Source organism: Rhinolophus ferrumequinum, chromosome 24 (assembly GCF_004115265.2).
Source record: "Rhinolophus ferrumequinum isolate MPI-CBG mRhiFer1 chromosome 24, mRhiFer1_v1.p, whole genome shotgun sequence".
NCBI classification, from domain to species: domain Eukaryota; kingdom Metazoa; phylum Chordata; class Mammalia; order Chiroptera; family Rhinolophidae; genus Rhinolophus; species Rhinolophus ferrumequinum.
The window spans coordinates 43,935,572-43,960,565 of record NC_046307.1 but is presented as its reverse complement, the minus strand read 5'-3'; the positions used below and the strand labels follow the sequence as shown (position 1 = coordinate 43,960,565).

General features: G+C 61.8%; 1 protein-coding gene across 1 annotated transcript in view; it reads right to left on the bottom strand.

The window, feature by feature from the left end:
• INTS1 (integrator complex subunit 1) overlaps nt 1-24,994 on the bottom strand; it is a 29,097-nt gene that overhangs the window by 3,432 nt on the left and 671 nt on the right. Inside the window, exons 2-40 of the mRNA XM_033096280.1 lie at nt 24,446-24,736; nt 21,818-22,014; nt 21,559-21,696; nt 21,128-21,287; nt 20,876-20,981; nt 20,575-20,761; nt 20,329-20,474; nt 20,105-20,246; nt 19,609-19,785; nt 18,963-19,071; nt 18,537-18,657; nt 18,028-18,105; nt 17,363-17,520; nt 16,564-16,660; nt 13,837-13,928; nt 13,578-13,638; nt 12,349-12,546; nt 11,939-12,068; nt 11,562-11,738; nt 11,338-11,487; nt 10,720-10,899; nt 10,539-10,643; nt 9,591-9,758; nt 9,387-9,498; nt 8,679-8,840; nt 8,080-8,226; nt 7,713-7,811; nt 7,357-7,481; nt 6,076-6,330; nt 5,453-5,612; nt 5,021-5,161; nt 4,536-4,710; nt 4,333-4,456; nt 3,516-3,646; nt 2,872-2,959; nt 2,554-2,780; nt 2,285-2,408; nt 1,155-1,288; nt 548-740 (exon numbers count right to left, since the gene is read on the bottom strand). Of these exons, the coding sequence (XP_032952171.1) occupies nt 548-740; nt 1,155-1,288; nt 2,285-2,408; nt 2,554-2,780; nt 2,872-2,959; nt 3,516-3,646; nt 4,333-4,456; nt 4,536-4,710; nt 5,021-5,161; nt 5,453-5,612; nt 6,076-6,330; nt 7,357-7,481; nt 7,713-7,811; nt 8,080-8,226; nt 8,679-8,840; nt 9,387-9,498; nt 9,591-9,758; nt 10,539-10,643; nt 10,720-10,899; nt 11,338-11,487; nt 11,562-11,738; nt 11,939-12,068; nt 12,349-12,546; nt 13,578-13,638; nt 13,837-13,928; nt 16,564-16,660; nt 17,363-17,520; nt 18,028-18,105; nt 18,537-18,657; nt 18,963-19,071; nt 19,609-19,785; nt 20,105-20,246; nt 20,329-20,474; nt 20,575-20,761; nt 20,876-20,981; nt 21,128-21,287; nt 21,559-21,696; nt 21,818-22,014; nt 24,446-24,736 (5,765 nt within the window). The remainder of the gene's footprint in view (nt 1-547; nt 741-1,154; nt 1,289-2,284; nt 2,409-2,553; nt 2,781-2,871; nt 2,960-3,515; nt 3,647-4,332; nt 4,457-4,535; nt 4,711-5,020; nt 5,162-5,452; nt 5,613-6,075; nt 6,331-7,356; nt 7,482-7,712; nt 7,812-8,079; nt 8,227-8,678; nt 8,841-9,386; nt 9,499-9,590; nt 9,759-10,538; nt 10,644-10,719; nt 10,900-11,337; nt 11,488-11,561; nt 11,739-11,938; nt 12,069-12,348; nt 12,547-13,577; nt 13,639-13,836; nt 13,929-16,563; nt 16,661-17,362; nt 17,521-18,027; nt 18,106-18,536; nt 18,658-18,962; nt 19,072-19,608; nt 19,786-20,104; nt 20,247-20,328; nt 20,475-20,574; nt 20,762-20,875; nt 20,982-21,127; nt 21,288-21,558; nt 21,697-21,817; nt 22,015-24,445; nt 24,737-24,994) is intronic.

The following is a 24,994-nucleotide window of genomic DNA, read 5'->3' as shown; positions in this document are numbered from 1 at the left end:
GCCACCACCTGCTGCCCACCAGGTGGTACATTAAGGATCCCTTGTCCTTCGTGAACTTGCAGTGCAAACAGGGAGACACCCAACTGGAGATGGGTCACAGGCTCAGCAGGGGTACCGCGACTGCAGAGAAGGCAGCCCTGAAGCTGCACTGGGGTTTCTCCAGGCACTAGAGAAGCTGGGGGACCTCCCCCGGATGAGAGCTGGTCCCCAGGGCGGGCAGCCTGGCCCTGCCCTTGATGCAAGCCAAAGGGCTCTGCTCTCCTGCAAGGGTCCCATGGCCCACGTGTGCCCTCACCCAGCAGCCTTGGGTGGACAGGGGGAAGGACCCACCAGTCCTGGGTAGATGGGGCAGAAGGGGGACGAGCTGAATGGGAAGTGATTTCAGATAGTGGGACAGCTGGCTGAGGCAGGCGAGGATCAGGGCACACAGCTCCTGGGTCCCGGCCCTGTGCCAGAAGGGGCCCCACTGCCCAGGCTGTGGCAGGTAGAGAGCAGAGGCCAGCGGACAGGACGGCCTTTCTCTCAGGGGGCAGGTCAGGCCACGCACCAGAAGCAAGCGGATGAAGGAAAGCAGGCAGTCCCACAGCGCCCCCTGGTGCTCGCTCTGGAACACGTGCGGCTGCAGCAGCTCCAGCACCCCCAGCACGTGCAGGAAGAAAGTCAGGTGGCTTTGCTGCCGGAACTCCTGGAAGTTGAGGTGGGTGCGGCCGTGCAGGAGGGCAGCGATCATGGGCAAATGCCTGAACACAGGGGACGGTGCTCAGTGGTCCTGGCCACCCAGATGCACGGACATGCCACCCGCCCTGGGAGCTGGCGAAACCCACGGTGCGATCTGTAGGCTGGGGCTGCATCTCGAAGGAGCCCCAGGTGACACAGGATGCAGATGCACCCTCCCCTCCCCAGGGACCCGGAAGGGCTGCCACACAGCCCCCCCGGTCCCTCCCACCAAGCTCAGCTGAGTCAAAGCCGTAACTGCCATGCTGGGCTGTCACAGCCCAACCAACGCCTGCACTTCCGCTCATGTGTCAACAGACCCGGTCCCTAACCCTGCATGTAGGGCAGGCAGGGCCTGAGCGCCCAGAGTGCCCGCTGGGTGGGGGCAGGAGGGTGCTGTCTTAAGCATGTCCTTGGGGCCCTGGAGCGGTGGGCAGTACCTGAGCAGCAGTGTGGGGTGGGCCACTGCCAGCTTCCGGCACGCCATGTTGGCATCGGACACGCGGCTCTCAGACGCCCGGGAGTCGCTGGTGTCCGCGAGGAGGGTGATGAAGCGATGCGCAAGGACGTCCAGCTGGGAAGAAGTCGGGGATCAGAGGCTGGGGGCCACCGAGCCTCATGTCTCACCTGCCTATCCCCAGATTCTGCTGCCAGCCTGAAGGGTCCCCATCCCCCCAGGACCTGGCATGGCCATGGAGTGACCCAGAGAAATCTGTTCCCTCAGCGCGCTCTGGCACTTCTGCAGGTCAAGTCCAGGCAATCGTGAACACGTAGGATTTGAAGCCAACCTCTACACCAAACAAAAGCTCAATTTTGCCAAAATAATCTGATAGCTGGGAAAAACCAGCATTGCATGTAAAGTATGATCTCAACTGAGCGAGGCAGAAATGCACAAAAGTGGAAGGAAACATGGCCATAAAGAACCAGTTCCTCCCACTGCAAGAGAAGCAGGGAGGGCAGCAGGTCTGCAAGGTGGCGAGGAGAGGGTAGGGTGCCAGGCCTGCCTCCCCGCCCCAGACAGCAAGAGAAGTGAAGGCAGATGTCACACGACCTGTGTAGGAGGCTCAGGACAGTGCCGCCCGTCAGAGCCACTCCCCAGGTGGACAGGCAGGCCGCCTGGCCATACTGCCGAGTGCCACACGGTCACTCTGCGAGCAAAGACGCACGCCACATGGTTGTGCTGATGGACTCTAGAAAGTGCAAGCTAATCTGCGGTGACAGGCAGGCGGGCACACTGAGGGGGAAGGAGACGCTCCCTGTCCTAGTTGTGGGTGGTTTCAAGGTACAAATGTCAAAACTCATCACACGCACCACACAGCTTGTGTCGACGGTCCCTTACTAAGGCAAACTGGGGGATGGGGGATGACACCCACTCTCCTCTGCCCCACACCCAGGTTTCTTTAAGATGATAGATCGTTTCTGAGACCACCCCCAAGATCGGATGGCGAGGCTGGCTCTGCCTTCAGGTGATGAGGACACCTGGGAAAACGTGTTTCTCTGTTTCCTGTCTGGGTTTCCACCTCCAAAGCGAAGGTCAGGGTGGTCCTCAGCACGGCCCGCTGGCCCTTACCTTGCAGGTGCTGCTGGCGGTGGCGCCCTTGCCGTGCATCAGGGCCTCAGGCAACGACACCCGGAGCTCCGGCTGCTGCAAGTACAGCTGCACGAGCAGGTCTCGGCAGCGCTGGCCCAGCACGCTGAAGAAACAGTGGGGGGCTGGGCTGGCTGGCGCTGGGGCTCCCGCCCGTGGGGCTTGCACCTGAGGGGCAACCTCCGGTCCCATCAGCAAGGGGGTGGGGGGCGGGGAGGGGCCTGTTCTGAGCCCGTGCATCACACCCTCACCTGTCGCCCCACTGTTGGATGCAGCCTGTCAGATGTGCCGTCACCTTCCTGATGCTCTCAGCATCTCCACGGCAGCAGCTGAGCAGCAGCGGCAGCCGGGCCTGGAGGAGGCTACAGGCTGCGGCATCCCCGTCCTGGCTCCTGCTCTCCGCCTCCGCCAGGACCAGGTCCGCCAGGCCGATGAGCTCGGAGGCCTGGACCCGCAGCACTAGCTCCTCTCGCCGCTTCTGCAACAGGCGCCCATCCATGAGCCTCGGGACAGCACAGGCTCATTGCACCGCCACCCCACCCTGCAGGGGGGTGCACCCCAAGACCTGCCTGCGGCGTGCGCTGGTCCCTGCCCTGCCAGATCCGAGGCACATGGACACAGGCCCAGAGGAAGTCCAAAGAGGCCGAAGGGTCAAACCTGGAGGGAGGCAAGGAAGGAACCCTGGCTAAGCACGAGGCCTGTCTGCTTCTGGGCACAGACTAAAAAGCAGCGGTGTGGGGACACAAAGAAGACACATGGTGAGAGGCTCTCTGTGATGGGTTTAGGCCACAAACACCCCTTCCCCAGGAACCTCCAGTTAAGGGCCCAAGTCACCTAGTAGAGGACGTGGCTCACCCTGTCTGCCTGGCCTCTCCCTACCCCATGCCAGCCCTGCCCACCCTCCGGGCTTGCCGGCCACACAGTAGGTCATTTGGTGCCCCCAGTGGGCACAGTGCATGACAGACGTTCACGTGACCCGAGGAGTGGCCCATTCCATGCCCTGGCTGTCTGCCTGGCTGAGCACTCAGAGCAGTGGCACCTGGATCAGGCAAGCTCTGTACCCTAAGGAGGCGATGCCCGCCACACGGTCCCCTTCCTGGGGCACCACTGCAGGGAGGGGCGGCCCAGGGAGCCCCAGAGATGTGGGGAAGCCAGGCGGAGGGCCCTCCAGCAAAGCTGATGGAACCGACCTGCCGGGAGGTGAGGGGCTCACCTGTGCTCCCGGTTCTTGCCCAACAGAATGTGGATACACTGGTGCAGTGTGGACCAGTTGGACTGGTGCGTGAGGAGGGCCAGGAGGTAGGGTCGGAAAGATGGCGCCTGGGGGCTGGAGTGACCTTTACCCTGGGGAGAAAGGAAGCCTGGATGGTCCCCTGGGCTGACCGGCTTGGCTGAATGGGGTCAGCGAGCCACAGACAGCAGAGAAGGAGCCATTTCGAGGAAAGCCCAAAGCTCCTGCCGGAGAAGCAGAATGGCTGCCTGCATACCAGGCCCAGCACACGGCTCCAGGTGAAATGTGTGCAGAGCTGAACCACCTCCTCAGAGATGGGGGCACACATGTGCCAAAATGAGAGAACAAACCAAAACCACACCCCTGGGGGTCTTCTCCAAGACAGCCACCAATGAGCAATTAAGGTTAACAGGTGGGAGCAGACAGATCCGTGAGTGCACGGTAGGGTCGTGGCCAGGCTCCCAGCTCCTGCCCTCTGAGGCAGCCAGTACTTTCTAGCGTTCTCTAGGGACAGCCGGGGCACCCGCAGGGGCCCCCAGGTGCTCTGTGCAGGGTCTCGACACAGGCTCTGGCTGCTCCGAGGGCTGGGTCCCTCCTCGTCAGGGGGTGCCGGGCTCCGCGCTCCCTTCCTCTAACCGTGGCACTACAGTCCCCTTTGTGAGGACCTGGGCCCACAAAACACGGCCCCCGCCCCATCTGGGTTCCCAGTAACCACATCTGGTCGGTTGGTGTGACTGCTCAGAAGGGCCATGGAACCCTCTGGGCAGATGAGTCAAGCTCTCAACCAAGGGCGGCCCACCTGGCTCTGGGAGAACAGCAGCCTTTGCTGCAGGTCAGGGCAGCTGCCTACCACCTCGGGGTCCAGCATCTCCAGCCAGTCCACCAGGAGCCCCGAGCACGGTCCCAGCTGCACGGCCTCCAGGCTGAGGGGGAGGGGAGAGCTCAGAGACGCCAGCCAGGGCTGCCCGCCAGCCAGGGCTGGCCAGCACCCCGGCAGCTCACCTGCAGCCGTCAGCGTCCTGCTCCCCCGGGGCGGGGGGCTCCTCCTCCTCCTGCAGCAGCAGGGAGCTCACCACCATGATGGGCCTGGAGGAGGGCACAGCATAGGTGGCAGAGAAGAGTGCGGTCAGCAGCTCCTCCAGGTGAGGCGACTTCACCTTGATGAGGCCCCGCAGAACTGAGGACAGAAAACCATGCTGTATTCCTACTGCTTGGGGACGGGGCCCAGCGGCCCTCAGACCACCTGACTCCGGGAGAGACAGCCCACTGCTCCCTGTGCCAACAATGCCTCGAGTGCCCACACCTGGGCCGGCCAGCAGTGGGCAGAGGCTCAGGGACTTCCCTTGGGGTGAAGGGAGGCCGTGGAGTGAGCCGTCCAGTGCCAGCTGTGAACTCATCACGTGCACGACTCCCCAGAGCAGAGCCTGGGCGAGGGCTAGGGGAGCCACAGGGCGTGGCCCGCCTGGCAGGTCCCAGGTCCCAGGTACCTTTGCTGACAAGCTCGGGCTCCACACCACACTTCTCCCCGGATCTCAGGGTGGCGACGAGGGCCCGGAGAGTGGAGCTGACCACTTCCATGTCCCCACGGAATGCCAGGGCCTCCGCCAGGTGCAGGAACCCACTCCGCACTGCAAGGACACGTCTGTGTGACCGGCTGGCCTGGTCTTGGCCTCTACTCCTCACATCTGTCAGCCTGGCCTGTCCAGCGAGTCCCTGAACTGCTGACTCCCCTCGGTTCCCACGTGCACTTCCCTCCCTGGGGAGCCTCCCCAAAGCCCTAACCGCCAAACCCCTTGGCCACATCCACACGGATGCCACCCTCTGTGCTAACGAGCCTGTCACGGCCCTGACAGAAGAGCAGACAGCCCAAGAACCTCACTGGCAGGTGCTGGCTGGCCCATGCCTGTCCTGCAGCTCACCATCACTGAGCCTGCGCCGTGCCGAGTACTGGGCCACAAACAGTTTGAGCTGGGCCTGCAGAGGCCCGCCCTCCACGCTCGGGCTATCCAGCCACTGCAGGCTCTGCATGAGCACTTTGAGAAAGAGCGACGAGAAGCTCGTGTCCTGAGGGACGTAGTGCTGTGGGGGCAACAGGCAGCATGTGGCTCCACTGGCTCAGAGGGTCCTGCCCCGAGGGTGGGGCCTGAGCAGTGGCCCGGCTGCCCAGGGGACATGGTCACATGGCCACTCTCCACGGTGCTCACGCAGGTGCCCCAACACATCAGAGATCATTCAAAATACACTGCGGCGAGGTGTGCTATCTGCAACGTATCCTCACGTGGTTCAGAAGAAAAAAGATTAAAGAAACATACGTACCCAGAGACACAAACAAAAAAACACACTCACACAAACACAAGCAGGTCAAGTGAATGTGGAAAACTCACCGAGTGCAGGCGGCAGGACCACGCTGAGAACCCCCCCTGCCTCCCCTTTCACTTGGCAGACACTCTCCATAATGAGGGGTAGGGACGGCCCACAACCCCATCTCTCCGGGGGCCTGCCCGGCGGAGGCCCTGTGTGCCGGGACGCTGGCCGCACCCACCTGGTACTGGCAGAGCTGGCGCATCAGGGGGCAGGCGAGGAAGTGGCTGCGGTGCATGGCCATCACCAGGGCCCCACCGTGCGGGGAGTTCAGCAGGGTGGCGACAGCCTGCAGGAGGCGCACTGAGATGCCCGTCACCTCGGAGCTGCCCTGGCGGACCTGTGCCAGCTCCTGGCCCAGGGCCTGCTGCAGCGCCAGGGCAACAGGGCGGGCGCTGGAGCTCTGCCCCCGTGGGCCCGGGCTCAGCGGGAACACCTGGAGCAGAGAAAGGGTGGCGGTCAGCAGGGGCACGCAGAGGTGGGGCCCAGTCTCATCTCACCCTGCACTCCCGTCACCAGCACTGTCCCTTTGCTGGCCCCAGGCCTGTGCTGGGGGCTCCCTGCTCAGGGAGCAGCGAGGTGCACGCCGAGAACGGCAGATAGGGGCCTGTGTGGGAATCCCAGCCTGGCCTGAGAGCAGGGGCGAGCCAAAGCCTGCCAACCTCGGCCCCTCCACGTACCACAGAGGCACTAGCCGCAGGGTGTGAGGACGCAGGGAGCAGGACCCCTCCCAGAGATCTGAGGCGGTCTGTGCAAGCGTGAAAGGATGGAAGCACACTCTGCACAAGTGGGACTGTGTGTGTAAGGGCTGAGGACACGTGACCACAAGCTGTGGGATTCCACGTACACACGTGAGAACAAGAGGCAAGCCCAGAAGCAGGAAGCAGAGCAGTGGCGGCCAGGAGACACGGGAAATACGTGCTGAAGGGCACAGGGCTTCCTTGGGCTGATGAAAATAAGCTCCACTCAGCCAGGGTTATAGCCGCACAACTCTGAATACACAGAAAATCACTGGACTGAACCCCGTAGGGAACAGGCGTCAGCTGGCACAGGAACCATGTCTCAGTGAGGATGCAAAAAGCACGGAAGGTGAACAGAGTCTGGTCCCCCGGGAGGGCTGCGCATGTGAGGACACAGGCTCGTCTGCTTGTCTCTCACAATGTAGACACGGCAGAGCACGTGCTCACCGGAGCCAGGCCCAGAGGCCGGGCTGCTACTGCTGGGTGGTGGGGGAAGTGATGGCACCTCTGGGTACTGCCTGGACACTGCACACACCACACGAGCACTGCTCTCAGCCCCATCTGACGGAGCACACTGAGGCACAGACAGGGTCACCTATCCCCGGGGACGGGAGCCAGGGTTCTGACCCAAGTGGCTGGCCTCAGAGCCCTCTCCATCTCGCTGTGAGTCCTGGGGGCACCCGGCTCCTGGAGAGGGCCAGCCCAGGCAACGGTGGCAGTACCTGTAGAAACATGCCGGCCAAGTCGTCCTCAGGGCCAAGCGCCCGCACCTGAGTCACAGCCCGGATCCGGTCCTGGCCTGGAGGCGGCTCTGGGCTGCTTGTGGGTCTCGGTGCCTCTGCACTGTCTGCAGGGAGGGAACAGGTGTCAGCTGCAAACTCCAGCCAGCCTCTGTGGGGACCCTGGGGACAGTCTCGCCAGGGGCCCACCACCCAGAGAGAAGAGCCGGCTCGCAGGCTGCTCAGGGCCCTGGAAGAGGAGCTCAGACACTGAGCAGCAGCAACCACTCCCACTGGGCCTGGGAGGCCCCATCGGTCGTGCGCTGAGCAGGGTGGGACAGGACAGGCTGGGCCAGTACCTCGCCGGGGGGGCAGGGAGGCTGTGAGCAAGGAGTGGAAAGTCTGGCCTCCAGAAGCTCCCCGCTCGTGCTGAACCTCCACCAGGTGAGCCATGTAATCTGCAAAACAGCAGCCAGGGGTTAGAGCCTGGATCAATGGTGGCAGTGTTCCCTGTGCCACACAAAGAACATGCCTGGGACATGGCCACCCCAGTGCAGCCCACCATGCTTCCCTGAGACTCCAGAACCGCGTATGGGGCCTTTCGGCCAGGACCAAGCAGCGCCCATCCTCATTGCCCCACACGGCATGCTGGCGCCTGGGCGTGCCAGACTGGGCAGTGCTGGCCTGGCCTCCCCCCTACCCTGCACACGCCCGGGCCTGGCTCACTCTTGTCCATGATGCTCTGCTCCAGCGTCTGGGGGTCGTGGCCCACTGCCTGGTCCAGGTGCTGCAGCAGTTTGCTCATGCTGGACACGGGGATGCCGAAGGACTGCACGAACAGCAGCAGCTGCTGGGGCTCCAGGTCCTGCAAGGCTGAGGGGCACACTCGCTCAGCGAGCGCCGCTCAGGGTGCGGCCAGGGACCCTCACGAGGCTCCTACCTGCTCCATGGCTGCGTGCAAGCCCCGCGGCTCCTTTTTTCCCGGCTCCCAGCTGCCCTGGAGTCACCAGTGGCTCCCAATAGCTTACACAGTGTAGGTTCCTTGGGGCGTGCCCTTCACTGCGCTTGCCGAGGAAACCCCACTACTCATCAAACTGCCTCCCCAGCGGCCTGCCCTGCCCACGTGCTGCCCAACGGGACGTCCTTCCAGAACCATCCCTGAGGCCCCCAGCCCTTGCCTTCTCTCTCCAAATTCCTAGACCACCTCATCGTCACCCCTCCACACTGAAGCCTGACAGCTGGCCGTAAGGGCTCTCGGCAGGGTGCCCTCTCCCGCGTCCAGGCCCAGCAGGAAGGCCCCCCCGCCCCGCCCAGCCTGGCGGTACCGGCGTCCACCAGTCGAGGGACCTCCGAGCGGATCATGCGCAGCTTCAGCCAGTCGGGCAGCAGCAGCGCCTCCTCTGACGTGTCCACCAAGAAGGCCGTGGGCAGGGGCTTCTTCTCTGGGAACCAGATGTCCAGCAGAGCCTGGAACTCGCTGTCACCAGCTTCAGGAAACACGACAGGGTGAGTAGCAGGGACGGCTCAACGAGGCCCCTCCAAACGTCACCATCCAGAGCCCAGGCCCCGCGAACAACTGGAGGTCAGGCTGGAAGGACCACTGCGCGTCCTTGCTTCATCAGCGGGAATCAAGGCCCTGGGCCGGGGACAATCAACTGTGAAACCAGGAATTTCACTGGCTGGGCTGAGAGTGAGGAGGCAGCACAGGAAGGTGTCCCCGGCACTGCCCCCGGGCATCTCACCACGTCGCCAGTATGTGGCCAAGCTGGGAGGAGTCCCTGGAAATCACAGGCCTGTAGACTTGAGGGTCTCCATGGTTTAGGAGGTCCTGCCACGCACAGGATCTCACACGCTTCCCCACAACCCTCTCGGACAGGCAGGGAGAGGGCCCTGCCCAAAGCCAGGGTGGGCGCAGAGCCCCTCCCATCAGCAGCCCCTGTGGCTGGGCAGGTCTCACCAGCATAAAGGAAGCCTGCCCCGGGACACGCCCCCCACCCCAGCTGCCCGCCCACGGGGGCCCGCGGGCTGCTCACCGCGGGGCGGCCCGAGCGTCAGGAGGATGACCATGGCATGGACCACCAGGATGTGCATGGTGGCCGTCTCCCCACTGGTCCAGCGAAGGAAGACCTGGTCCTGCGACTCCGACTGCGGGGCGGGGGGAGAGGGGGAGGGGTGAAGGGCCGCAGCTCGGGCGCCGGGCGGGCGCGGGGTCGGGGTGGGGGCCCTGCCCGCCTTACCCAGCTGTACACCTCCTCCCCTTCCTTGCTCTTGCGCATGCGCCGGACGTAGCGGGAGAAGATGGAGAGCAGGGCGGCCAGCACGGCGTCCGACTCTGCACGGCAGGAGCGCTTGGAGAAGAGGTGGGACATGATGGTGGAGCGCTCCACGATGAGCCGGGCCACGTCCTGGGGGCGAGCACAGCCGTCAGAGGGCTCCCGGGACCGGTGGGAGCCTGCCCTCGGCCAGCCCCACTGTCTCCCCTTGTCACTCCAGGCCGGCAGCCCCCAGGTTGGCACACCCCGTGAGGCTGCCTTTAGTGCCCCACCGCGCCCGGCAAAACCGCGTGCCCAGCCAAGAGCACACCACCGATGGAGTGCATGGAGTGCGCAATTCTCAGGCTCCAAAGGAGAAGGCCGTCTGCCAACAGCCAGCACCATCCCTACTAGAACTCCAGCAAAGGTGCTGGGCACGCCGGCCACCACACCAAAGGCTCCTAGGAGTGACGCCTCAAGGGTCTCTGCCTGGCCAGTCCCTTGGCAGGAACCCAGGCTTGGAGGAGCCCCGTCCAGGGACCTTTGCTTGTCTGCCCACACCCTCATCCCACTCACCCCACAGGAACCGCGCTGGGTCACCGAGCCCAGAATGAATTGACGGGAAAGCAAGGGGAGAAGAAAGCTGGCCAGAAAAGAGTGGACGAAGGAGAAATGGGCACGTGCCTGAGTCCAACTGCCCACCTGCTACGTAAGCCACCTGGGCTGGCCCACACCTCACCCTGCCCTCTGAGCAAGTGCCCCTGAGTGTGGCCAAATCACCTTCCAGAGCGACAAAGGCCACCAGACACTGAGGACCACAGTGGCTAGTCTGGCACCAAGTTTTCCCACACTCGATGCCTGCTCTGGACAAGAAGGAAGCTGGGGGCTAGGAGCCTCCCCCCCGAGGGCGGCCCTGCTGTCCCCACCCCTCACCAGCGCCAGGTCGCTGTGCTGGCCCTGCTCCTCCACGGGCGTGTGCTGGGACAGGTACACCAGGTAGGCGCTGACGGTCTGTGGGTCAGTCTCCATGTGGATGGCCTGGGGTGGGGGGGCTGTGTGAGCGCGCTCCGCGGACAGTACACTGCCCGTCCCCACGGCCATGCGAGGCCCTCACCTGCTGCAGCGCCAGGGCGGTGGTGGCCCTCACACTGTCAAACAGTGGCAGCCTGGGTAGGTCGCGCAGCAGCCACTGGTAGCCCTGAAGCGTCTCTGCGTCCCCAGAGTCCTCCTCCACTGGGGGCTCCTTTTCCTCCCCATCCCGCAGGCTTCCCTCCGACAGCACCAGGGACAGACCCTGCAAGCAGACACAGGTGCTAAGCCAGGCCTCCGCACCACGCTCGGCTGGTCACGCGGATCCAGGGACAGACTGGTTCCTGAAGCCCAAGGAGGGCACGCGGGCTGCCAGGTAAGAGACGCCGCGTCCCGTCAGAGCTGCTGGAAATGCAAGAAGGAAGCAGCAGCACGAGCAGTTCCTTCAGGAAACTTGTTTAGCAAAGCCTGACGAGACATGCAGGACCAGACACCAAGTCACCTGGGACAGTCACACTGCCACTAGAGAAGGAACACCGGGCGAGGAGGGGGACTGGCTCTGGCAGATGTTACTAGAACCATTCCTTCTGTGCATGGAAACCGGCGAGGAAGGAGGTCTGGGCGTGTAAAATAGTCCCCCTCCGCGCAGCATGAGTGGTGCCGGGGAGCGGCGTACGAGGGCGGCGCCAGCCACCGGGCTCACCTTGATGGCCAGCACCCGGGAGGCCACCTGGGAGGAGCCGAGGCGCCGCAGGAAATAGTCCAGCACCTCGCACGTGGTTTGCTCGTCGGCCTTGGGGCCCAGCAGCAGGTCCTGCAGGCGGCCCAGGAGTTGCTGCTGCTTCTGCTGCCTCTGCAAGGACAAGGGGCGCTCAGGGTGGGCTGCAGGGCCGGGGGCGCATGGGGTGGGCGGCAGGCGGGGCCCACCTGCCGCTTCTTGGCCTTTTGCTCCTTGCTCTCGCTCTCTTCCTCCTCCTCGCCGGTGGAGTCGTCAGCGGCATCGTGCAGCAGGAACTCGCACAGGCACTGCACGGGCAGCACGTCCAGGGAGCCCTCGCTGGACTGCACCAGGTCGGCCAGCCAGGGCATGGACTGCGACGAGGCCTGCAGGGGCGGCGACACTCAGCTCCCGCAGGCTCAAACCTGCCGCGTCGCCTTCCCTGCTGCGCCCATCGGCTGCCGCTCAGGCAGGCGCAGTCCTGGGCGGTCCTCGCACCCATCTGGGCGCCCTCCCCTGGCTGCGGTGTTGTTTAGTGCCAGCGCTGTGAAGCCCGTGAAGCCCGCCGGCCCGTCCGCAGACTCGCCTGCCTCTGGATGATGTTAAGGAGGAAGTCAGGATTTCGGCTCCGACACAGCAGGTGCCCGAGGCGGAGGGACTGGTTGAGGCTTTTCACTTGGTCCAGGATGTGAGGGGGAGGCCTCCGGGGGGGCCCTCTGAAAGTCCCAGAGAACACAGGCATGTCAGAGAGCCACACAGAGCCCCCAAGACAGCACAGGTGAGGGCGGGCAGGGGACCGCCTGCCTCCGGCCCAGGAGCAGAGCCCTGCTGACACCTGCTGCTGAGCGCTCAGCCTCACCAAAGCCTGGCTCTGAGGAGACCCGGACGGTGGCCCGGGCTGGCTGCTCCAGTCATCCTGCCCATTCCCAGCCACCAACGCGTGGGGCCCATCACCCTGGTTCAAAGCGGCCGAAGGGCTAGGGGTCCAGTACGTACTGGGGGTCCAGGCTGGTGAGCTGAGACAGGAGGAGGCTGCTGTTCTCGGTGATGGTCTGCTTGGTGGAAGCGGCTGCCAGATGCCCCTCGAACGCCAGGATTTCCTGCTTCTCCCGCTGAGAGATCTGCAGCTCGCGATTAATCATCTCTGTGCGGGTCTCCTCGTCCGTCAGGGTGCATGGGGGGTAGGAGTAATTACTGGGGACCAGACAGGGAGGAGCTTGGTACTGTGCCATCAGAGGCGCTCAGGGTTGCCCCCTGCCACACAGCTTCAGCAGTGCCAGCAAAGTCAGACATCTGTGAGGGGCTCAGCGCTCTTCAGAGCCCACGCCTGGCTACTTGCTCGTCCCACGACAGTGTGCTAGCTACTTCCACAACCAGGCCCGACCGCTGTCAGAATCCTGAACCCAGAGCTGTGGTCTAGGACACTCCACACTGGAACCCTCTTTCCACAGGCAGTCGGCCCAGGACACACAGGGCATCCCCGGACCGGCTGGCTGCTGCCAGAGTAGTCTCCTGTCCCATATTCTAAAATCGAATCTGCCTTCCTGTGATGCCCACTCATCCCAGGTTTGTCCTTAAGGCCACAGTCAGTCTGCTGTCAGCCACAGGACAGCCCTTCACAGGTGTGACGGGAGCAGTGTGTCCATCCTGGGCCATGAACTGGACACCCACGCACAGGCCAGAGGCTCCCACATGTGTGCACACACAGGCCCATGTCTGGCCTGGGCCACGCGTGCTGCCCTGTCAGCTCCTGAGGAGCGAGCACGCTAGGTGGCAGCAAGGTGGCCACACTACCCACGGCATCTGGCACTCAGGCTGCGGTGGAGCCCTGTGCCCGCTGCGTGCAGACGCGGTTCACCAGCAGCTCTCACATCTGCCCCTGTGAAAACCACCCTGCCCACTGGGTCCCTTGTTGCTCTCTGCCAAACCCCATGTGGCTCCTGACGGCTCTGCTCTGTCACTCCTGGCACCACACCACCCATCCGTCTCACCAAGTACTGCTCGGGACGGCCCAGGGCCCCACAGCCTCACTGCCCCCAGCAAGGGGAACAAATGAAGCTCTGTAGCTCAGGTTCCCAAACTCAAGCCCACAGTAACGGGAGCCCAGGAGGCAGCTGAGCTCAGGCTCCAGGGCAGCCAGGGGGCCTGGCCTGCGCTCTGCTTCCCGGCACAGCGTGGCCTGGCCCACCCCGGGTAGCCTGTCCCAGCAGCGCGTGCTGACGTACTTGGTCATCACCATTTCCATGAGCATCTTCAGCGTGGGGTACTCCTCCCAGGCGGCCAGGCCTAGGGGCAAAGAGACCGCAGGTTACGGCTAGCACACAGCATCCCCGCGCAGCTCCCCACTGGCCTCTGGGGCCCCTCTTCCCAGCTCGTCATCCAGTCTCCAGCCAGGCTCTACTCCAGGTCCTGACAAGCAAGATGCCCAAAGGAAGAGATGTCAACGGCTGGCCAAGGCGACCTGCGCTGGCCAGCGGCACTCACCGATATTCTCCGGGTTGAACGCAGCAACGACCAGCAGGAGGGGCCACGCCTTCCAGTAGAGGGTGGAGATGGCAAGGTTCGGAGGCTGATACCTGAAACGCAGGGAGCCCACAGCTCAGCCTCAGGGCAGAGGCCCAGGCCAGGTGGCATCACGATTCAGTGATGGACCAACTGGACAACTGCTTTGAAGATCGTAACATTGGGATTTGTGCCCTCCTTGGAGCCGATCCTCCAGCAATGCCTGTGCCCCCGGTAAGCGCACGTTGGAACCACTACATGGCTCAGAGTCCAGCACTGGGGCTCTGTGCCAATGCCTACCTCCAGCTCTCCCGTCTGTGAAGTGGGAACAAGGCAAAGTAACAAACGCTCAACAATGGGTAGCTCTCATACTTGTTCTACGTCAGGAAACCCGAAACAAGCCCCAAATCCATCAACGTGTAACGTGCTAACATTTAAAAGTCACAAATGATGCAAGCACAGCCCTTTCCAGTGAGAAAGTGGACAGAGCTGTTAGAGAATGACGTGAACCTGAGATACTGGCTTGGAAGGAGATGCAAACGGGCTGCAAAGTGAAAACGATCAGGCCGAAAAGCAGAAACAAGGAAACAAACTCCACTACAACAGCCGCAAAAAGGAAATCCAACAGAAGGAGTGCAAGACTTACTTTTCCAATAAAACCCACAAGAACCGGGCAACAGTGGCCAAATGACCTGTCATCAATGCAAGCCTTCCTCAAAGGTGGCTTCTTTCTGGGAATTGACAAGCTGACTCTATAATTCACGTGGAAACGCTAGGACCCAGAACAGCCAGTCTTGGAAAAGCAGAGTTGGACAGCTCACACTTCCCAATTCAAACTCAGCTCAGAGGTACAGGAATGGGGACGGGGGCACTGGCGTAAGGACAGACGACAGGTTAATGGAACAGCACTGAGAACCTAGAAACAGACCCACACAGTATGGTCAGCAAGGGTGCCAGACCTTCAGCAGGAAAAAACAGCTTTTCATCCCTGGTGCTGGGGCAGCTGGGCATCCACATGACAAAGAAGGAAGTTGGAGCTGCTCCTCGCACCACACACAAAAATCAACTCAAAATGGGTAACGGTCCTAAACGTGAAGAGCAAGCACTGCAACATTTCTAGGAGAAAAACAGTAGATCTTTGTGACTTTGGGTGAGGCAGTGGTTTCCGACGTGGGACACCAAAGCCCAAGCAGCCAAGAGAGAGAAGCCGGCCTCACCGGAGGTGGAATTCTTATGCTTCACGAGGTCAGCGCAGTAACAGCGGGACTCCACAAGTAAACCCACGGTCATGGTTAGCGGGCGTCTGACCAGGTGCAAGAGGATCAGAGGGAGAAGGAAGACTTCCAGTAATGGGCAGGGGCAACTGCACTTCCCCGAGTCTGGGCCCCTGCCTCACTCCGTATGCAAAGTGAACTCAAAATGGATCCCCGACCAGAATGTGAGAACCAAAACCATAAAACTCTTAGGAAAAAACACAGGCGTAAATTGTCATGACCCAGGACTAGGCAACGGTCTCTTAGGTGAGACACAAAAGCACAAGAAACCAAAGAAAAAGAGATGAAATTGGACTTTATCAAAGTCATTAAATTCTTGTGTTTCCAAGAGCACAATCGAGAGAGTGGAAAGACAGGCCCACGTTGGTGGAAATAGCTGCTCGTCGCAGATCTCAGGAGGGCCTGGTACCCAGAACACTCTCACTAAGACGCTTACCATCCAACAACCAAGATTGGAACCACCCCATTTAAAACGTTCAAAGGACGTGGACTGACACTTCTCCAAAGAAGACACACAGATGGCCAAGAGGACATGAAAAGACGCTCAGCGTCATTGGTGATTCAAGAAACGGAAACCCCCACCAGCTGGTGGGGATGCCCGTCACCCACTAGGACGGCTCCAGAAGAGCAGCACTGGGGAGGATGTGGACAAACTGGGCCCTCCGATGTGGCTGCTGGAACAGGACAGGACAGTGGCGATTCCTCCAAAGGGAAACGTGTCACCCAGCAATTGTCCTCCCAGGAGGACTGAAAGCAGCTGTCCACACAGAACTTCTACACGAACATTCTCGGCAGCACTGTTAACAAGTCAAATGGTGGAAACGACCCAAGTGCATCAGCGGAAGAACGGAGAAAAAAAGCGTTCATTCCGTCCACATGAGGGGTGCTATTCAGCCACAAAGGCCCGAAGCGCTGACTCGCACTACAGTGTGGGTGATGCTCAGAGAAAGGGACCAGACGCAAAAGACCACGTATTTCATGACTGTTTACATAAAATGTCCAAAAACGTCAAATCTGGAGGGACGGAGTAGATGAGTGGTTGCTAAGGGCGGTGGGGGCGGGCATGGGGAGTGACAGCTAATGACGACACGTCTTGTAGGAGGAAATGTTCTGAAATTCAGTGGTGGTGATGGCTGCACAACCCTGTGTGTGCACTGAACACACCGAATCACACACTTTAAATGAGTGGAGCACCTGAGAATTTCATCTCAATAAAGTGGTTAAGAAAACAGTACAAGCTCAGTGTTGTCTCAAAGATAAATAAAGCGTGACTGCTGATGAACACGAGACAGCAAATGGGAGGACGGGAGAATCACTAAAACCCAAGTGATGGCGGGAACACAGGCCTCAGTCACTCGCTGGACAGGCCAGCAAGAGCCGTCCCATGGGAGCCGGGATGGGGCAGCCACCCCCTGGCCTCGCGGCCGGGCCTCACCCTGGAGGCAGCTGGATGTTGTCCGGGTGGTGATACGTGCACAGGTTCAGAACAGCATCGAGCAGCTGCACCCTCTCCACCTTCAGCACTTCCACATCTGAAATGCAAGGTCCACAAGCCCGTTCAGTGGACACCAGGGCACAGGGGTCACAGAGCAGATGGGGGCCTTGCCCTCCAGAATCTGGCGGAGGAAGGGAGACTGACTGGCCACAACGGGAGAAGATGAAATGTGACCAGCGTGCCCCAGCAAGGAAGGTGGGAGCAGCTGTTGAGCCAGCCTAGGGAAACTGAGGCAAGTTTTCACTGGGTGTTTGAGCTGGTTTTAGAGCTCAAGCAGGACCGTTAGGAGAGCAACACAGCAGGCACAGGAAGGGGAGGGACGTGAGGACGCACGGCGTGTCCGGAGCAGAAGCGCCGGCGTGGCAGGCGGTGGGACGGACAGCAGTCCTGATCACCGCGGGCGGCGCCCCCAGGGCCAAGGGTCAGATCCTGGCCCACGGGGATGGCAGCCACGTTCTAAAAGCAGGGGTGCTGTAGTCAAGACAGCAGCAGCGGCCCTGAAAGGAGGAGCAGACAGGAGCGCCTGCGATAGCAGGGTGTGTGCCAGTCCCAGGACGGGTTCCAGAAGCCGCCGAAGGACTGAAGCAGTGCCAACTCAAGACCGGGCAGACGGATGCTGGCCCAGCCCAGTGAGGCCAGCTGGGTGCCCACATGGCTTCCGCAGGGGTGTGGGGGAGTGGAGCGTGGCAGCGCAAGGCCGTCACCCGCAGGGGCCAGGACAAAGCCGAGGGACCCTTACCGTCCGCCTGCACGGCCGCAGCTCGCTTCACCAGGTGGTCAGCAAGCTCCATGGCGTCCGCGGGGCCCAGCGGGAGCTCCCGGGACAGCCCGATGACCAGGATGCGCATGAGTGTGTCCTCCAGGATGGGCACCTCGGAGCACAGGCGGAGGAAGAAGCTGTGGGCAGGCGGAGGGCGGGGCTGGGCGGGGCTGGGCGGGGCCTGCGCCCAGCACCAGGGCGAAGGCGGGGCCACCACCCAACCCCTCCCTCCCACGGTGACCAGGCTCCCCATCCTGAGGAGGAACGTGGGGAGGGGCCAGGGGGCGCACAGGCCAGACTGACAGACTGACGGGGGGAGGGTGGGGGGGTCAGGCACTAGGCAGCAGGACCCAAAGGCGGGACGCGCGGGGCAGGGTGGCCCTGGGCTCGGGGAGGCACAGCCATGGCCAAGGGGGGAAGGACGTGTGTGTGCAGCTGCCTGGAAGCAGGGGAGGGAGTGGGTGGGGGGTCGCTGGGGTGTCACTGCGCTGCAGGGCGCGGGCTGAGCCTGGGGACAAGGATGTGGAGGTCACTGCGCAGATACCACGCACAGCAGGGTCTGCGAGGCCAGACCGGGACAGGCAGCTCCTTCCTGGAGCGGCCCCGCCCACGCACACAGGAGCCTAGGGGGCAAGCCTGCTCACTTGCGGTCACTTTCAGGTGGCCAATTGTCCCACTTGTAGTAGGTCTCCGGCTGCTCTGTGAACAGCACCTTGTGGAGGCTGCAGGGAGGCAGAGAGGGCATCAGGTGTGGGTGCCCAGGTGACAGACACGTCCCCGGCTCAGGAGCTGCCTACCCTAAGGCCTGAGATCCCAAGGCACCTTCTGGAGCCTCCAGCCTCCACCCCTCCCCCCAGCAAGGCCTGGGGGCTAGCAGAGGCGACAGCAGTGGCATCTCTTCAGCCCTAACCCCAGCCAGACAAGACCGCACCTCCACTGGACAAGGAAGCCCTGCCTGAGGTCTCACAGCACAGGATGGCCCTGCTGTGGCTCCCTGGCACTCCTGGCTCCTATGAGGCTGGGGTCAGCCAGTGGCCACCTCTGGGGTCACAGGCTTGTGCTCAGGGAGCCCTGTCACTTGTCAGCCAGCCTAGGGAAGCGGCTGCTGGTCTTTCCCTAGGGCCACGAGCGCCACGCGATGCTGGGCCCGTACCAGTGCACGTAGTCCTTGGGGGCGAGTTTGCTGATGGAGGGCACGACCGTGTGCAGCCACCAGACTGCGTCCCGCTGGATCGCGGCGATCTGGTTCTGGAAGGACCGCAGCACCTCGAGGTCTGAAAGGTTCAAGCAAGATTACTGTGTGTCTGCAGGCAGCTCGGGGCAACAAACCTCTCAGCGTCCAGTCCAGTGCCGGACACAGGGAGACCTGGGCGCCACGAGGCACTGAGCACAGCCCCGTCTCTAAACCATCTGTGGGTCACAGAGGGGGACAAAAGACACGAGACGGAGCCGCTTCTGGAAGCTCCCTTAGTCTCTGGGGGCTGTGCTGTGGGGCCACCCTGCTCCTACCCTCTGCCTGGGCCCTGGGCACGGCCTGCAGCCCCGGGAGCGCCCACTGCCACCGGGCCTGGGTCCTTACTCTTTTTCTCTCCTTTGTCCCAGGCGATGCCAGCCTCCTTCACCTGGGCCGTGATGCCCAGCATCATGGACACGGCCAGCACGTCAGTGATGTGGACCACAAACCGCTCCTGCAAGCACAGCCTGGCTCAGCAGCATTTGTGCCCCAGAGGCATCACCCAGGCCCCCACACACAGGCAGCTGGGCAGGAGCGTCCGGGGACCACCATGCCAGGAGAGCCAGGCAGGAGGAGGAGGCCGAGAGCCTGATGGCAGCAAGACCAGGACAGGCCACAGAAGGTTCAGCCAACAGAGCTGGACAAAGCCCACCGCCCCAAGGAGCACGCCCCCACTGGCAGTCTGCCAACTTACCTGTGTGGCGTTCGAGGCCCCCACAACCCGGCCAATTCCTCCGCCCCCTCCCGCACTCCAAAACCTACCCAGGGCAGACCGTCGGCGTCACCCTGGCTTTCTCTCAGTCCCCTTGGCTCCCCTGGCTCTGCCGGACACCACTCTGACCCCACCTCCTCGCCCAGCCCGGCAGCTGCTGACTCCCCTGGGCCTCTTGCAGGACGGAGCCCCGCTGACGTCTGGGACTGACCGCTGCCCACATGGGGAGCCAAGCAGAGCCCAGTGCACCGCACACGGCACGAGGGGGCAGCCGCGCACCTTGAACTCCATGTCCAGGTACTGGGGCTCCTTGCGCTCCTGCATGAGGCCAAGGCAGAAGGCCTGGAAGTTGATCTCATGCTTGGTCTGTTTGATGATTTCACGGAGCAGGGCCCGCGAGGCCCGCAGATAGTCGTCCTTGCTGGTGAGCAGGTCCTGAAACACCATGGCCAGGAACTGGGGTGGACAGAGACCAAACCGGGCGCTGCTGGAGGCGTGCCGCTCGCCACCAGCCTCCACCCTGCCCTGGCCCACGCCTGCCATCAGGACCTGCTCGGTCCTACAAGCAGCCTTCCCAGAGCCCTGCTGGAAAGGGCCCTGTGCCAGCCTTTCCAACACAGGCAGCATGCTCACAGGCTGACCTGTCCCCACACAGCGGGCACCGCACCCATGGCCACACGCGCCTCTGCAAGCCCACTCCAGGGTGGGCACTGCAGGCTGGGGCCCACCCACCCCAGCCGCCTGTGGTGGCCGCGCCGCCACCCGGGGAGCCCACCTTGGGCGCCAGCTCTGAGCTGTGCTGCAGGACCGTGTACAGGACCTGCATGTTGTTGGGGTTCCGGGCGTTGGACAGCTCGTTGAAGATCACGAACTTGATGGTGGTGCCCAGGTTGTCCTTGTGTGCATTCAGCAGCTCCCTGCACACAAGCCGAGCAAATGGGACACGGCACGGGCCGGGCCGCCCACAGCCACCCCCACCCTGCACCCTGCCAGCCGCACCTGACACACAGCATGTAGTGGTTGAGCAAGACCTTGGGCTTGAGGCGGATTTTGATCAGGTGGGAGACAACGTCCATGTCCTCGGCGCTGTGTGTGCTGCAGTTCATGCACACGGACATGAGCAGGTCCTGGGCCGGCCGCGTCAGCTGCAGGGACCGAGCGGCTCTCATACGGGCCACAGGCGGGCCCTGCACCCTCACCTTGGGGTTCCACGCGCCCTCGCCTTGCAGCCCCATGCGCCCTCACCTTGGGGTTCTGTAGCCACATCTCCAGCCTCTGCACAGCCATCAGCCGCACTTCCTTGTACCCACAGGTGGACGTGAGCAGCCGCAGCAGGTTCCGCGACACGTTGTCGATGGGCTGGCGCCGGTTGAGCTGGTCTCGGAGCATGTCCAGCACGTACTCCTCCACGCTGTCTGCGAGGTCTTCATACCTAGGCCAGGGGAGGACGGAGGAGGACGCGGGAGGAAGGCAGGCCCTCCCCAGGGGCCCAGCCCTGCCTCCCAGCCTCAGGCCGCGCCCACCGGGGGGCCTCGCCGGTGCCTACCTGGGCATGAGCTGGCCCTCCTGCTCGGGGCTCAGCTTCTCCTCAGCAATCAGGAGCTCTGTCTGGCCATCGTCCTCCTCAGTGAGGGAAGGGTGAGGGCTGCTCCCTGCAGAGCGGGGGCCTCGTGGACACATGCACCCGGCCGTCCCGTGGGCACCGCTCCCCTACTTGGGCTCTGTGGCGGGAGGTGACCCCAGGCCTCCCCTCTTGCTGCACACTCCTGTCCCGCCCCACCCGGCCGGGTCCTCTCACCAGCACTGAGGTCCCCTCCGCTGCGCGCCGCCTCCCCCTGCAGGAGCACGCTCTTGGGGGGCATTTTGGTGTGAAACGCCGTCTGGATGTTGTCCACGAATGTCTTGCAGTGCGGGCTGTCCACCCAGATCCTCTCCCCCAAGGAGTCCTCTATGTACACCTGCCATGAGGAAGCTGATCTCCAGGCCCTGCAGGCAGCTCGCTTCTGCCTGCCCAGGTGCTCGAGGGCTGGGGCCTGCTTCCCACTGGGCTGTGGTAAGGAGCCCTGAACACTCCCAGTTGCTTGGAGGGACGCCCAGGAAGCCCCCAGCGGCCAGTGCAGGAGACAGGATGTGCAGGGCCACCAGACAGACAGCCCCTAGAGAATGCACCGTTTGTGTCTTTCCCTCCCAGGGGTCCACAGGCCCCCCTCCCCAGGGAGGCAGACTCACCTTGACGAAGATCTCGGGCCAGTTCTCGTCCTCCTCGTACGCGGCCATGAGGAGGTTACAGGCCAGCACGGACACCAGGCTGTTCCCCTTGGCCTTGAAGTTGATGGAGGCGTCCCGCCGCAGGAGGCTGCACAGAGCCTGCAAGGGACAGCACACGTCGCAGGGGAGGCCAGGAAGAGGGACAGTGACACAGGCCGGAGGGCGATCCCGCCCTGCTCATCCCTTCCCAGGACAGAGGAAGGGGACGCCCAGCCCTCACCTCGATGACACCTTCTGTGGCAAAGATGTTGGGCTTGATCTTGGCCAGGTACATGAGGCTCAGGTACAGGGTGCTGTCTGGCTTGGCCCGGGTGACTTTCAGCTGCTTCACGGCCCCACACAGCACCCCCTCGATCCTGTCGTCGTTGCCCTCCAACTCGGCAGCCTCGATCTCGTCCAGCAGCACTGGGGGTGGAACTGCAGGTACACATGGCCCGTCAGTCACAAGTACAGACTGCCCATCAGGGTCCCACCCCGCCCCCGAGCCACAGGACGACGGGGCAGCCACCAGCACAGCAAGTGAGGGTCTCAGGGCTGTGCCACAGCTGGCTGCCTCCCAGGAGGTGCTACAGCAGTGCCAGCCACGGCCAGTATGCCCCAGCTCACACCAATGACGAAGGCGATGATGGCCACGCACAGGCACGGAGCCCTGTGGCCCCGGGATGCCCTGCCACCTCCAGGCCCCCGTTGCTGCGTCCTGCACGGCTACCCGGAGTTACCTGGTCCCACAACACATTTATTTTTTTCCTAAGTTTTCAAATTAATTGGCACAATGCTGTTCATGGTTTACTTTGCTCTTCAGCTGCACTGCTTCTTTGGTCATCTCTTTCTAACACGTTTATCCTGCCTTCCCTCTCTCTGGACCCAGCCCCAGAGGCTCTTCTGTTTCAACAGTCCTTGCAAAGGGCCCCCTTGGGTCCTGGCCTCTGACCCTCTAGATAGAGGATGCTCTCACCCTCTGCTCTCCTCTAATCTTTCCTTCCTTCCACTTTCTTTGGGTTTCATGCATTTGCTGTCTTACTTCTTCATCTGGCTACTTGGTCATCGGCCTCCCCTAGTTACCAGTCAGCATGTGCTTCTCTGAGGCCCTCTCAGAAGTGCCTCGGCTCTGTCGCACATGCCCTTTATGTGGCACTTATTTCTGTTCAGTTTTGGATATTTTCTAATTTTCATTTTATCTTCTCTGACCCAAGAGTTTTTTGAGACTATGCTTCTCAATATCCAAATATGTGGAGGGAGGTATCGTTACTGATTTCTAACTTCATTGCACCAAAGACACCCAGAAACAGTCACTGAATGCTTTCCAGATGCCAGGAAGGAAAGACAGATGGGTGGGACAGACGGACGGATGGACTAGAATTACGGCAGATCCTGCCTTGAAGACATTCCAAGTCCCAGACATGATAAACAGCCCTTTGTTTTCTAAAGATGTTTGTGAAGTATGTTATCGTTCAGAAGGTTTTTAATAACCATATTTTATTTAATTTTCAAAACCACCTTTTACGGAAGGTGATGCTAAAAAAATAACAAGCACAGGTAGTAACTCAAAGAGCTGTGGCCTGAGTTGGACCTCAGCCCGTCAGGGCTCAGTCCTCACCAGCACTGGCCGCACAGGTTAGGGCCCCTGAATCGAAGGTCAAGGTCAGAGGCAGCGCCGCCGGACTCATTCCCAAAGCACAGTCCCAGCTGAGTCCTCGACTCTGCACGTCCTTGGGGCTCCCAGTGCTCCCGCCACCGCTCTGCATGCTGCCCACATGCGCCCGTGCCCTGAGCACAGTCCCACCTCCAGGACACAGGCCTCTGCTTAGTGGTTTCTTCTCCAACATCCCTGACTGCCTCTGAAAATCTGATCAATCCTTCAAGGCCAACGTCACATTACAACTTCCAGATGAGCCTTCTCCTCCCAAGGCTGTCAGCTAAGTACCTATTCCTGCACATCTGGGACCGGCTAGATACCTAACAGGTCTGATCTACAGGATGTCATGGGGTCACCAGAAATAATCAATGTGAAGAAGGCAGAGAAGCAGGGGCAGTTTCAGATGCGTGCAGAACCAGAAGCTTCATGTAAACAATAGGATCAAGGTAAGTTTCAGATTTTCTTCATGTTGTATTAGTATCTTTTTGGCTAAAGGGGAAAAAGGAGGGTGGTAAACTTTTCGTTGTTTGTGTCTGGGGCGAAAGGGAAAAGGAATGCAAACCTCCTCATCCCAGTTAGAGAGGAACTCACGAGGTCGCACAGCCTGAGTGAACAGCACCCGGTCAGCCTCGGCACTGCGTATCCCCAGTGCTTAGAGCAGAGTCTGCCATAAAGGGGGGCCCAACAAACACGTCTGACGGACAAGTGAACCAGAGGAACCAGCCCATTCCAGAGGACAGCTGCTGGCCATCTGCATCGACTCTCACAGCAGCTCCTCCCCAAAGGGGAAACAATCCAATCTGTACAGCACGTCCCAGTGATGAAGCACTGCCATGTGCTTGGTCTGCTCAACTGTAAGAAGCCAGCCTCCCACAGAAGGCCACTGAGGCCGGAGCCGTGATACGCCCAACGTCCACGCCTGCTCCTGCCATGCGGCAGCAGCACATTTGGGCCCCAGACCCAGCCCCTGTCCTCTGCTCTTGCCCTGGTCACGTTCCTCATCCCTGTCCTAGAATTTGGAAGCACAAGTGGGGTAAAGTCCCCTGTGCGAGAAGCACCTTGATGAACAAACTCACAGATGACCCCTGTTCTCCGTTCTCCAAGAACCTGCTAGCCTTACAGCACGAAGCCTGGACTGGGCCTTCACTGAAGCCCTGCTGGGCTGACAAGGTGTGGGAGACATTCTCTGGGAAGTCCAGGGACCAACCTTACCTTCAATTGGGACCACAGATGGTTCTTTAATCGAGGGAGAGATAGCGCGTTTTTCTGCCACTGCGGCCTCAGCCAGGCGCCCCAGGGCACTCAGAGGGGGTGTAGAGGAGAGTTTGGGGCGTTTGGTGAGGCCAGTCAGGGCCGAGGCACCGGCCAATGCGGCCGCAGCATCCCGCTTGCGCTCGGAAGGCAGGCCGGAAGGGGCAGGCTTCAGCAGGGTCGATGCCGTTTTCGAGTCATTGGCCTGACCCTTTGAGCCCAGAGCTATGAAGTCTCCTGGCGGAGGGTGCCCTGCAGAGGAGGGAGGGGAGAAATGTGCACCTTCACACGTCGGTGGAGGTGAATCCAACCTCCCGCTGTTCCAGAGGAGCAGAAACAAGGGTCATGGGTGACAAGAAAACAAGTCGCCCAGCACGTCCACAGCAGAGCTGGGACCAGTATGACGTTAGTAACGACGATGCTGACAGTCACACACGTTTACTACACACCAGGCCATCTCTGATGCACACGCGTTAGTTTGCTTCCTGTTCAACATGTGAGATGGGCATC